The sequence below is a fragment of the Lycium ferocissimum genome, unplaced genomic scaffold (genome assembly GCF_029784015.1).
Source record: "Lycium ferocissimum isolate CSIRO_LF1 unplaced genomic scaffold, AGI_CSIRO_Lferr_CH_V1 ctg5352, whole genome shotgun sequence".
In the NCBI taxonomy this organism is placed as follows: domain Eukaryota; kingdom Viridiplantae; phylum Streptophyta; class Magnoliopsida; order Solanales; family Solanaceae; genus Lycium; species Lycium ferocissimum.
In genome coordinates, this window is record NW_026725955.1 from 35,081 (window position 1) to 49,140 (window position 14,060).

General features: G+C 42.6%; 1 protein-coding gene across 1 annotated transcript; it reads right to left on the minus strand.

The window, feature by feature from the left end:
- Window positions 1-1,054: 1,054 nt before the first annotated feature.
- LOC132044855 (uncharacterized) lies at window positions 1,055-2,313 on the minus strand. Its single transcript, XM_059435394.1, has 3 exons — window positions 2,078-2,313; window positions 1,766-1,837; window positions 1,055-1,673 (listed from the first exon to the last, which is right to left on the minus strand). Exons 1-3 carry the CDS (start codon window positions 2,311-2,313, stop codon window positions 1,055-1,057), a joined length of 927 nt encoding a protein of 308 aa, XP_059291377.1.
- Window positions 2,314-14,060: the final 11,747 nt, after the last annotated feature.

Consider the following 14,060-nt stretch of genomic DNA (forward strand, 5'->3'; position numbering starts at 1 on the left):
GCCCGAACGACATAACACAGAACTCATAGTGGCCATATCTAGTCCGGACTGCCGTCTTCAGAATGTCTTCCTCCTTTATCCTAACCTGGTGGTACCCTAATCTCAAGTCTACTTTTGAGAAATACTTGGCGCCTTGCAATTGGTTAAATAAATCATCAATCCTCGGGAGTAGATACTTATTTTTTACATTCACTTTATTTAATTGCCTATAATCAATACACATTCGCAAAGAGCCATCATTCTTTCTTACAAATAATATTGGTGCTCCCCACGGTGATGTGATGGGCCTAATAAAGTCCTTCTCAAGCAAATCCTTCAACTGCTCCTTTAATTCTTTCAACTCCGCAGGTGCCATCCTATCAGGAGGAATAGATATTGGCTGAGTGTCTGGCAATAGGTCAATAGTGAAATCAATCTCTCTCTCTGGGGGAATGCCTGGAAGCTTATCTGGAAACTCATTAACCACAACAACAGACTGAAGAGTCAGTGACTCTGCTTGCACATCTTGAACCCGAACCAGGTGATATATGTACCCTTTTCTGATCATCTTCCTTACTTTAAGGTAGGAAATAAACCTACCCCTAGGCGAAGCAGCATTGCCCTTCCACTCTAGGATTAGCTTGCCTGGGAACTGAAATTGAACCATCTTTGCTCTACAATCAACATTAGCATAACAAGAAGCCAACCAGTCCATACCCATAATAACATCAAAATCAATCATATCTATCTCAATCAAATCTGCTACGGTGTGGCGGTCACAAACTATAACAACACAGCCTGGTATACTCGCCTAGCTATAACCGGATCATCAACTGGCGTAGACACCTCAAAAGGTTTAATCAACTCGGGCTCTATCCCAAACTTGCCAGCAACAAAGGGGGTAACATATGATAAAGTGAAACCTGGGTCAATCAGTGCATACACATCATAGGCGGAGACTGATAATATACCTATAACAACATCAGGGGATGTATCACGATCCTGTCTACTGGCTAGTACATATACGCAGTGCTGAGGACCCGCTCGAGCTGGATGCTCCACTCCTTCCTCTACCTCATTCTGCTGGTGTCTGAGAAACTTGCCCTGAAGGGCGCACCATAGAAGAAGAACTAGCCACGAACCCTGTGGGCTGAACCATACCCCCACTCTCTCTCATCAGGCACTGCCGCACTTTATGACCTGGCTGGCCACAAGCATAACAAACATCTAAGCCCAGCCGGCACTGACCGGCATGTAACTTGCCACACTGGGCACACCGGGGCAAAAGGGGCCTCATCTGGCCTGACTCCGGTCTGTACTGAGAGCCTGATGCTCTAGAACTCTGGCCCGCTCCCGAATAAGAAGACTGATCAAACCCTGGACCTGAAAATCGCGGAGGTGCACTCCCTGCTGAATGGAATGGATATCGAGAATACTGCGGTCTCTGTCCTCCCCTGGACTCACCCCCGATCTCTAAAGTCCTGGCCCTCTTTCCATGGCCCCGATCACGGTCACGATCTGTCCTCCTCTGACGCTTGCGATCTTCCAGATTCTGTGCATATGCCTGTATACCGGAGATATCCATGCGGTGTGTAATGCGGCCAATCGTACAAGCATCTATCAAATGTGGCCCTAGACCAGCCACAAAACGATGAACGCTATCCTCCATCTCAGCCACCATGGCTGGAGCATATCTGGCCATAGAATCAAGATACACGCAATACTCCTAGGCACTCATACTGCCCTGTTCAATACGTAGAAATCTATCTGCTCGGACTCGCCTGACCTCAAGAGTAGATAATGGAGAATAAAAGCATCTGAGAACTCTCGCCAAACAGCTGGAGGGGCATTATCTCCCCTAGATAAGTCCCATGTGTGATACCACTATACTGCAATATAACGGAGCCTGTACGAAGCCAACTCTACAGACTCAATCTCATCCACGTGCATAACCCTCAAGGTCCTCTGCATACCATTAATAAGATTCTAGGGGTTAATATTTTACTTTATCACGAAAAACTCTGGAGGACCTAACCCAAGGAAGGTCTTAACGCTCGAACTACCGGTCCTATCTGCTTGGTCAACACCAAATCCCTACCACTGAACCTGGGCAGCTACTAATCTGGTTAATAACTGTATAGCATCCCGCACATCCTGGCCCGGTGCTTCCAGCTGAGGAGCTAGGGCAGGTGCTAGAGGCGGGGTATGCGATGTCTCAGACGGCCCCTCACTCTGAATCTCATCTCGAGCCCTCGTAGCCTGCCGAGTGCGGCTAGTGGCCGCACCTGTCGCTCTCTTACCCTTCTGGGTAGCTGTAGCTTTCTTGCGGGACATCGCTGAAATCACAACAATTCATCAGAAGAGAACGCTTAACACATAGATCTATCGCACAATCTAAGAGAGAAAGTGTCACGACCCAACTCCGTAGGCCGCGACTCGTGCCCTAGTTGGGCACTCATACGTACCTTACCCTAAACTAGCAAAATATTAAAGACAAACAGAAATAATAATTTAATGCTGTCGGTAGATATGACGCACGAAGGCCGATAAGGCCGTCACAAGACATAGATAAACTATAAACGTACGCAAATCTCACGAAACATATACAGAACCCACACCACATGTCTACAGACCTCTACAGAACAAAACTAAATCGTATGACGGGACGGGCCCCGTCGTACCCCGTAATGAATATGTACATATGAAATAAAAAGTCTATACCAAATCATGGGCTCCGGACAAAGGAGCACGCAAGCACCGAGCAGATAACCTAGGCGAACGGATCAAGAAATCAAACGTACGTACGCGTGGCACGAAACGCGAGCCCCCGAAGAAAGGGGTCGTACGGAAAATGTCTTGAATATGTAAAGCGAGAGAATATAATAAATAAAATTAAAATCGAACGGAATGTGCGGAAAGCAACCGAGATGCATAAGTAATCAAAAATGCGTATCGAGATCATAAATAATGCATGCGAAAAACATATGCTAAAAGCCGCCCCGCTATGGGACTCGGTGAACGAACATGGCGCCCGTCTCCGCCAAAACACATCATACTTCGAGTAGGGAATATCTCCGAAACAAATCATAACATACCAAATGGCCATATCGAACATAATCGGCGGATGTCGGATAAGCGTACATGGCACATCATACACCACAACCCGTATGCACGTATATATGCCCCCTCACACGGGGCGCGGCGAACAATGCAGAGACATACGCTTGAGAACATATCCTGGCCCGGGCTCAGTGTGGGAAACATTGAGGCATCCACGAGTGGAGTAGTGAGAAACTAATGCAATAAAAATAACATATATATTTCCAGAGACTCAATGAGGCATAGCGAATGACAAATCAAAGTGATGAAATCGGACGGAAGCATAGTACGTACCTTTCGGACATCACAGTGGGTTATGTCAGGACAGAACATTCAGATTCGTGGAACATATCAAAACACGTCACGGGACTTAACGGAATATCTAAAACAATTTTTAAGTACTAAGTAGAGGAGTAGTTAAAACGTTCCCTTTAAAACCGCTCGAAGACAAGTTATAAACACAAAAGGGTAAAATCGGAAATAGTGGACCCACCTCGGGTCAAATGAGGTGGCGTACCTAAATCATGCTCGTTGAACCTCATAATATAATTAGCAAATGGTTTAGAGTGATCGGATTGGACTTGTACAAGTTTTAGATGTCTATGAACAATCTAGTCAATGGTGGCCTAATTGGGTTCAATTCCATTGAATGCAAAAGGCTCAATTTTAGATGTAGATTCCGAGAGATAGGAGCGACTCCAAGGGCCGAATTCGAAGCTACACATCTATGTCGTGCCATGAAAAGAAAATAGAAGGCTTTACATACCTTTCTTGTCCTTTACGCTTGCCAAAACTCCAATCCCATTTCGTCAAAAATCTGCAAATGGTCACCTTTACTAGTTACTATTCATGAGGCTTGAAGATTCTAACTTTGGTTTACCGCTTGTCTGCCGAAATTCCGGCAGCACCTCCCCTATAAATATGATACCCCGAGAGTATAACTCGGCTCAAAACAATCAACAACAACCCAAACCAACAACATCAACAGTTGACTAGAATTGCATGCTAACATAAATAGTCATCTTTTTGCACAAACGACAACTTGCAACTAATTTCGCATTTTCAATCTAACATGGAGGCTTTCATACTCATTTACTCACCAACGTCAACCCAACATCATTTAGAGGCGTTACTTATGGTTTTTCATATCATTCGCAAAATATACAAACTTTCCACCGGAATCATAATTCAACCAAAACTTCCATTCTACGACAAACATATTCATAACATATTATTGTCTTCCAATTTCATAAACAATCATCATAATTCGCACCTTAACATCTTATTTCCCATAATGTCATAAAATCATAAAAATACGACATAAGTTCCTACATTCCGTTTCAATGCAAACTTACACCATATATACTTCGTTTACATTGTCAAGATCATAACAACACCATTAGCATGTTAAACAAAATAAATCCATTACTATTTCATTGCCCTACACCACACGGCCAAGATGCAAAATTCCAACTCCATCCCATTTTATTCAACTTTCATTTCTAATACAAACTCCACAATAACCACAACTAAAATACAACACAAAATTCAACATCATCACACAACATAGGTTCGGCCACATTCACCCATGCACTTCCACCATGCAAACTTCCATATTATTATATATTCTACTCATTTACACATACTACAACACAAACAAACCTTCATAACATAACTAGAAAGAATGAATTCTTACCTTTTCCTACCAACTTCTTCACTTGCCTCAAGTGTTGAATTGAGGAAACCAATGCTTATTCTTCCAAACCAATTGCACCAAGTTATAAAGGGACCTTTAATTAGTATAGATACCACAAGAAAATAATTTTAGAAGCAAGATTTCTTGGTCCTCTTCTCCCACTCTCTTGGCCGAATGGCCCTTATGCTTTATTCTTGGTTTTTCTTGTTTCTCCTTCTTGCCTTGTCTTGAATTCTCTAGAAAATTAATGAACCTTGGCCCCTTATATAATTAAGTTGATCACATGACCATGCACATGGCATAGATTTAATTTTATCCAAGCCATGGCCGGCCACCTTCATGGATTGGGCCTCAATTTTTTTCAAATTTGTCTTGCCAATTTTCCAAGCCCAATTTGTTTTATTTACTCCACATTTTTGATAATTCATGAATCCACTTTCCGAAATTCCAATTTTGCCCTTAGTCTTTTCCAATATTTTCACGTCAATATTTCCTTAAACATTCCATGCACACTAAGTAGAATCCAATTAGAACCTTAATTCCTACCATTCCGAATCATTTCCAATTCTTCCGAATACGCATAAAATGCGAGGTATAACAGAAAGAATGAAATCATCGTAAATGCCCTGTAGCCTCCCGTTTATAAGTGTGGTACATAACACGCCCATAAACAAGACTCTAATAGACACGGTCTGTAGACAATCCTAGGATGCAACTGCTCTGATACCACTTCTGTCACGACCCAAACCGATGAGTCGTAATGAGTGTCTGACCTCTAGCGACCAAACACCCCAACACTCATATCTGAATCTTCTTTTGGACATCTAGGGCCCATACAAGTCTTAAACGGATCTCATAAATAGGCGATATCATGAACACTGAACAATCTGTATATACATAGACATGCTGAAAGAACAGTGCAAGCCAACTAGGCAGCTACATATATTGTACACAAAAGAATAGAAGCCGACAAGGCTACATCATCTGACTAATACATACAACTGTCTACAGACCTCAACTGGAATAAAAGCTGTAGAAAAGACGGGACAAGGCCCCGTCATACCCATAGGCATATACATCTCAAAGGGCTAGCATACTAAAATAGACTGCAACTCCGGATAAATGGAGCGCACTGACCACTGCTGGATAGAAGTCCTACTAAGCTGGACCACCTGTCGGTCTACCTGAACCTGTGGGCATGAACGCAGCCCCCCGAGCAACGGGAAGTCAGTACGGATAATGTACTGAGCATGAAAGGCGTAAGAACAATCATGTATAAAATCAGAACTCATAAGCTGAAATAACTGTCTGCATGGACTTGTATGAACTAGTATCTGTATGTATCTGCATAAATCTGTATAACTGACAAGGCCTCTGAGGGCGCATGATATGCATGCTCTCAATGGCAATCATCTCATATACATAAATGTAGGTCATAGCGCTGAGAAACGTACAGCCCGATCCATATCCCATATAATAGTATGCCGAGGAACGTACGGCCCATCCATATATCATATAATAATAATAATGCCGAGGAACGTACGGCCCGATCTATATATCATCATCAAGGTGCACCAGCTGATCAGGCGGTAATGCATATATAACGCCTATACATTTTTCACACCCCATATACATATAATACTTGCGTATATAAAGCCTTCTGGTCACACCTCAATATGTATATATATGAATGTAATGCATGAATAAATGTATACATAAAACTGGACCCATGAACAAAAGGAGCAATCATAAACGGGGTACATGAACATCAAAGACTGAAGTACTCTTAATGTTTCTAAGAGTAGAGTAATATGGAAGCTCACTTGCTCGTTTGTTGGTTCATATCATAAGGACCATGCCAAAATGAAAGAAGGAATAGCTTTAACATACTTGAAGTATACCTAATCGTCCAACTTCTACCTCTCGAACTTAGAAGTCTACAATTAAGATAACGTAAGCCTTAATTAGACTATTTCCCTCGCTTACTAATCATTTAAAATACGAATAGAGCTTGACAAATTATGGGCAACATTTCCCTTATAAGATTAACAACCCTTCAACTTCCCATTCAATCCAACATCAACCACAACAACAATAACAACCCTTGTGTATAAATATATACTCAAATCTATCCCCAACCATCTGTTAAAATAGCCTCAAATTGGTTACATCCCGTATTTTGTACATTGGGACAATCCGAGCTAACCATGATAAGTTAAGGACAAGACTATTCCGGGATACGAGATAGAGACTTTTAACCTCCGATATTATTTTAAGGCATAAGTTGCTTATGATTTTATTGGTATGGAATATTAAGGAAAATTTGAGGTTAAAAGTGAATTAAGGAAAGTTATTAATTCATGAAACCAAAGGGCTAAGTGGCCGTGCAATATGGGGTGTGGGCCATGGTCCACATGGATGCATAATATATGTAGTTAAAAGATGACTATTAATTATATTCATCATCTTCACCCCTTAGAAGCTTAGAGAAACTTGGAGAAAAAAAAAGAGGAGCCATTCGGCCATGGCAATAGCCGAACAAGGTCCATGAAAAATTGATCAAACAATAATTTTCTTCTAGAAATTCAATCAAGTGGAAGGTCCTTATTAACGTGGAGTAGTTGTTGGAGTCAACAAACCATTTGTTTGTGCCATTTACAACCCTAGCCAACTTGTGGAGTTAAGTGGAAAAGGTAAGGTTTAATCTTCTTTTACATGTGTTATGATGATTTGTACATGTTTTAGTGTGTAGAAATGGATGAAATTCATGAAATTTTGCATGTTGATGTTGAGCTGTGTGTGGTCGGGTTTGGTGTGACATGGTGAACTAATTTTATTTAGTATTTTGGTTATTGTTGTTGTGGATTCTATGATGTAAAATGAAGGTTTAACGGTTCAAGTTAAAGTTGTAATTGTTGTGGGCTGTTTTGGAAGCCAACGTGATTTGTATGTAGTTTTTATATTTATGGAAATGACATTGTTAACGTGTGGATTGTTGGTGTAATTCATGAATTTGGGAGAGAGGAATGTGTTGTTGTTATTGTTCTCGGGTTTGGGAGGTTTCGGGTGGAGTGGAGTTTTGTTTGGGTTGTTTTGAATTTTGTGCGGGTTGTTTTAAATGTTCTTGAATCTTGTTTGAATAATCTCGGATTAGTACTTGAACATGTGAGCGCTGATGTTGGCTTGAATGTTTGTAGTTGAATTGAGTGTAAATGGAATGTTGTCGAATATGTAGAAAAGAGTTACTAACGCTAGAATGCATTTTGAATTAATTGTTGATGTTATTAGTATGGTTGTTGGTATTGTTGTTGATGATTTGGCCGAGTTGAATTCTCGGGGTTGTTGAATTTATAGGGGAAATGCTGCTCGAATTTCTGTAGATAAAGTGCTAGCTTGGGATTAAATTCCTAAGTACCTATAGCGAATGTTTGGTATTTAATGACGTTATTGTAGATTTTGGGAAGCCCGAGACTTGAGTTCGAATTAGCTTAGGAAGCGGACGAGGTATGTAAAGCCTAACCTTTCTTTCTTTTGGCATGTCTTAGTTGTGAGTAGGCTATGATACGAGCCTCGGGGTAACTCTATTCTTAAGATCCGAGCTTGTCTACGATTCTTATTCACTTCTTGATGTTAGCGTTCTTAATGTAATCGAACTACGGTTCTTGTGTCTTTTTTATGATAGGAAAAATAAATGTGGCATAAGAGTTTTTGTTCCTAAAGGAGTCTATGTTGAATATTGTTCGTAACTTTCATAGACGGGCTCGGATCACTTCGATACGTTCGTAGAAGACTCCATAACGAGTAATGGCTCTAACTTTCATAGGCGGGCTCGAATTGGTTTGATACTCGCCCGTGGTCCCCGAGACTTTCCTTTGTATAGTTCTAATGACTTTTTGAAAAGAACTTAATATGGCTATCACCCCGACCCCCGAGTGTTGATTACATACTTATTTATTGAGTCTGTAATCATGATTTTTATGCATATGGTTACTCACGACTCTGCTCGTGCATTCTGTAGTTACATCTTTCGCCGAGTCCCGGGCCGGTTATGTCATCGTGCGCACTATGCTATATTCCGGAGTATGATGTGTTATGGTTCACCGAGTCCCTCGCTAGAGGGCCGGGTACCGTATATATATTATGGTGTTATGATGTGTTACGGCGTTATGATGTGTTATGGAGATGTGCTGGGTTACAGAGATATTAAATCTTCTGGAGTAGGATGTGTTATGGCGCCAGATGACGGGGTGGCGACCATGTTCCCTGAGCCCCATGCATGATTTGTGTTTCAAAATGTAAATATTTTGGTATTCTGGATATTGTACTTATTTTACGTACTTCTTGTTCGGTTATGATTAATTTCTTGTACTTCATGCTTTATATACTCGGTACATATTTTCGCATCGACCCCTTTCTGGGGGTGCGTTTCGCCCGCGGTACGTACGCCTACTTTGGTGATCCGCCAGCTTAGGACACCTACTCTGCTATCTTGGAGTGCTCCTTTGTTCGGAGCCTATATTTTAGTACGGACTCATCCGTTGTATATGCATATGTCCATTCGGGGGTACGGCGGGGCCTGTCCCGTCATATGATTGTTGTTGCTTTTAGAGGTCTGTAGACATAAATGTGGGTTGTGAATATTCTTTGTTCAGTTGTGATCGTATGACTTATGTTTTGGGCGGTCCCACTCACCGTGGCAGCCTTGTCGGCTTGCGTTTGTATATATTTTGGGACGTTGTACTTTATGATAGCTTTGCTGGCTTCTGTGATATATTTGTACATGCGACAGTTTGGAGACGACGTTTGACCTTCGTATATGTATAAGCTATTTGTACGCTAATTCTGGTTATTGGGTATGTACGAGTGTCTAGCTCGGGCACTAGTCACGGCCTACGGGGTTGGGTCGTGACAAAAGTGGTATCAGAGCGGTTCGTCCTCGGAGTGCCTACAGACCGTGTCTAGTAGAGTCTTGTTTATCGGTGTGTTGTGCACCACATCTATAAACAGGAAGCTACAGGATATTTAGAATGTTATCTTTCCTTCTGATCCTAGATCGTGCGATAGAGCTGTTTTATCAGGATGACTCCTCCCTAACGACTTGTTATATTTTCAGCGATGCCTCCAAGTAAAGGGACCGCTGCCCAGAAGGGCAAGTCGACAGTAGCTGGAGAGACTAGCTGTTATATCCCGCATTTTGTACATCGGGATAATCCGAGTCAACCACGACAAGTTAAGGACGAGATCATTCCGAGATGTGAAGTAGAGACTTTTGTATGCTTTAAAGGCTTAAGTTGTGTATGATTTTATTGGCATGGAAATGTTAAGGAAGCATTTGGGGTTAAATTCCATTTTTAGAAAGTATGCTATTTTTGGAAAGTGTATTATTATTTGAAAAACAAAAAAAAAAAGAGAAAAATAGGGACATGTGGCCGGCCATGTGGCATGTGGGCCAAGGCCACATGGAGCCTTATACAAGGTATTAAAAAGATGACTTAGTCATCTTTTTGTTAACTTCCAACACTTGAGAAAATTCAAGAAAAATCAAGAAACTTGAGAGAGCAAGAAAAATAGAGAGGTTCGGCCACCTCCTTGGAAAATCAAGACCAAAATCAAGCCATCAAAAAAATAATTTCTTCAAGAAAACTTGCTAATTGAAGGGTGCTCGTTAACGTGGAAGTGTTGTTAGAAGCGATAGCTTACTCGTTTTCTCTATCTACCGCCTTAGGCAAATTGAGAAGTTGAAGAAGAAAGGTGAGTTTTAATCTTGTTTTATGTGTTATGAATGGTTTATATGTGTTGTAGTATGCTAAAATGGAAGAAATTCATGATAGAAATCAAGTTGAAGTTGAAGTTGTGTAGGTGGTGTTTGGCCGTGTAGGTGTATATTGTGTTGGAAGTAATGAATTAATGTTAGTTAGCATGTTTTGATTGTTGTAGTGTGAAGAAAAGAATGGAAATCATCTTTGTATAGGTGTATGGTGTTGGCCGAATGGTCCTCCTTTGGTGTAGTTGGGAATGAACAAATCGTCGTTATTATTTTGGTTGTCGTCGTTAGGGATTTTAGGATGAAAGATGCAAGTTTAAATGACTCAAAGTGATGTTGTGTTGGTTATGGGTTGATTTGGAAGTTAATGTGAATTTTATGTAATTTTTGTAGTTATGGAAATTGCATTGCTAATGTGTGGATTATTAGTGTAATTCATGAATTTGGAAGAGAAGAATGTGGATCATGTTGTTCTCGGGTTTGGGGGAGAATTCGGGTGAAATGGAGAGTTGTTTGGATTGTTTGGAAAATTGTGTGAATTGTTTGAAGCATCCTTGAATATTGGTTGAATGGTTTCTGACTAAGAATCGAATGTATAAACGTTGATATTGATTTGAATGTAAGTAGTGGAAGTGAGTATATTGTAATATTATGAATATGGTTGAATTATATGGAAAAGTGTATTTAATGTTAGAATGTATTTTGAACTAATTATTGAAGTTGTAGTTTGGTTGTTGGTGTTGTTGTTGATGAAATTGGCCGAGTTGAATTCTCGGGGTGTTGTATTTACAGGGGAAATGCTGCCAAAATTTCTGTAGAATTTAATGTTCGTTTGGAATTGAATGCCTAAATGCTTATGGTTAATGTTTGATATATTGGCGTTATGTAGATCTTGGAGCGCCCGAGATTTGAGGCTTGACTTATCTTGAGAGCGGACGAGGTAAGTAAGGCGTAACTTTCTCTTCTTTGGCATGTCTTAGTGCTAATAGGCTATGACCCGAGCCTTGGGGTAATTCCACTCTTAGGATCCGAGCTTAGATACGTACTTTATTCGTTCCTAAAGACTTACTCTCTAATGTAACCCAACTAAGGTTCTTATGTTTTCAAATGATTGGATTCCAAAAGTCTTATAAAGAATTTTGCTACTAAAAGGGTCTCGAACTTCAAACGCTCGTAACTTTCGCATACGAGCTCGGATCGCCCCGAAACCTAACAGGTAACTTCATAAGACATAACATTCCCCCAACTTTCGTAAGCGGGCTCGGATGGGGTTGACACCCGTCCGTGGGGCCCGCGGCCTTTCTGTGATTATTCTTAATGACCTTTAAGAAAGATTTAGTACTATTGTCACATTGTCTTCCGAGTATGGATTCTCTACTTATCTGATAAGTTTATGATTATGATTTTTTTATGCATTTTAAATGAGGATTGTTACGCATATGACCTCAATATGTAATCATGATTTCTAAGTCCGGTTTGACAAGTTCCGAGAGATGTCCGAAAGGTACTTGATATAGTTCTTGTCCGACTTTCAAATGATAATTCGTTTAACTTATTTCATCGAGTCCTTGATGTGATTTATATGCATATGGTTTCTCACTACTCTGCTTGTGCAAAGCTCAATATGTCCTTCACTGAGTCCCGGGCCAGGACACGCATTCGTGCACATTCTCTTTGCATTATTCACCGAGTCCCTCACTGTAGGGCCGGGACACGCTATATATATATATATATATATATATATATATATGATGGTGTGATGGTGTGATGAGACGGGGATGGCGGCCAGGATGGCATATGATGATTCTATTCACCGAGTCCCTCACTAGAGGGCCGGGACACGCTATGTATATGCATATGTATATGATGATTACTTATGTTTGTGACATGATCATGCATTGTCTATGTTCAAAGGTAAGCCTTTTTGGCACTGTACTCCTGTTCCATACTCTTTATTTTGGTACGGTTTTGCTTACTATATTCCATGCTTTACATGCTCAGTACATATTCCGTACTGACCCCCTTTCTTCGGGGGGCTGCGTTTCATGCCTCGTAGTACGGTACTCGTTTGGGCGAGCCGCGACCCTAGGATCCCCACTCGCCACTTTGGAGAGCTCCCTTGTCCGGGCCGATTTTGGTACAGACTCTTCTGTTATATGTGTATATATTTATCCAGGGTACGGCGGGGCCCTGTCCCGTCATATGATTCTGTATTGTTCTTAGAGGCCTGTAGACATAAAAGTGGGTTGTAGGTAGCACTGTACAGTTTATGTTCTGTAAATCCTCAGGTTGGATATGTGATATATGTATATATGTGTGCGCGATGTCGTGCCTTTTGCGCGTATAAGTTCTTATTATGTTCGTCAGGATCTGAGCATAATTGATAGATGGGTACGAGTGCCCAGCTCGGGCACTAGTCACGGCCTACGGGGCTGGGTCGTGACACTAGCCAGGCCCGGAGAGTTACTAGGGCACATGTGCCCGACGAGCTCGAGATTGTGCACCGATCGGCGAGCTGCGCTACACCGTCACCATCGAGAGGAGCATAGGGGCGGCGGTACGGATCGGGGGCGGCTCCACCGCCGGCTCCGGGTTCCATTGCACGAGCCTCCGGCTCTCGGCTGGGGCGGAGGATAGGGCTATGAGAGATGCGGTCCGATTGCGACGGACTAGTGACAGGGTAGGCTCGCAGGCACGGATTGGGAGGTGATCAGGCAGATAGACATGATAGTTTGAGGGCCCGTGATTTCTTGACTTGTAATCCCCCAGAGTTCTACGGGTCAAAGCCCGCGGAGGATCCCCAGGAGTTCATTCGACAGATGCAGCGTACGTTGCGGTTAATTAAGGCTTCCGAGACTGAGTCTATCGAGCTAGCTTCATATCGGTTGCATGATGTAGCGGCTAATTGGCATGAGTCCTGAGAGTTGTCTAGGGGCGAGGGTGCTCCTCTGCCGGTGTGGGATGAGTTTACGGAGGCCTTTCTTGGCCCTTTCTACCTCGGAGATGAGGCGAGCCGGGGTTGACGGATCTCACAATTGAGACGAGAGGGCGGGAGCGTCGGGAGTATGTGCAGAGTTTGATTCAGCGGCTAGATATGCGCCTTATTGTAGGCGGTACTTGGCGACAGGATGCATCGATATGTGATAGGGTTGGATCGCTATTTGATTGATAGCTGTATGGTGATGGCTTCCCAGCCAGGGATGGATATTGCACGGGTACAGGCGCATGCCCAGGGTATGGAGGATCGACATAGAGGGCGTCAGCCGGACGAGAGATGACCGAGGGGCCGGCCCGAGGGCTAGATCGGTGGTTGTCGAGGGAGTCTCGGGCGGCGGCCTCGGCGGCGGCGCAGCATATATCCTTCCCGGCCGGCACGGAGTACACCCCACGGTTGCGGTAGGAGATCCGACGGTACGGGGTATTCGGGAGGCTGGTCGAGCTCCCGGGGGCTTCGAGTTCGCGGTGGACGGAGGTTCGGTCGGTCGAGAGCCACCCCACCTCGGTGTTCTCCTTTTGGGAGGC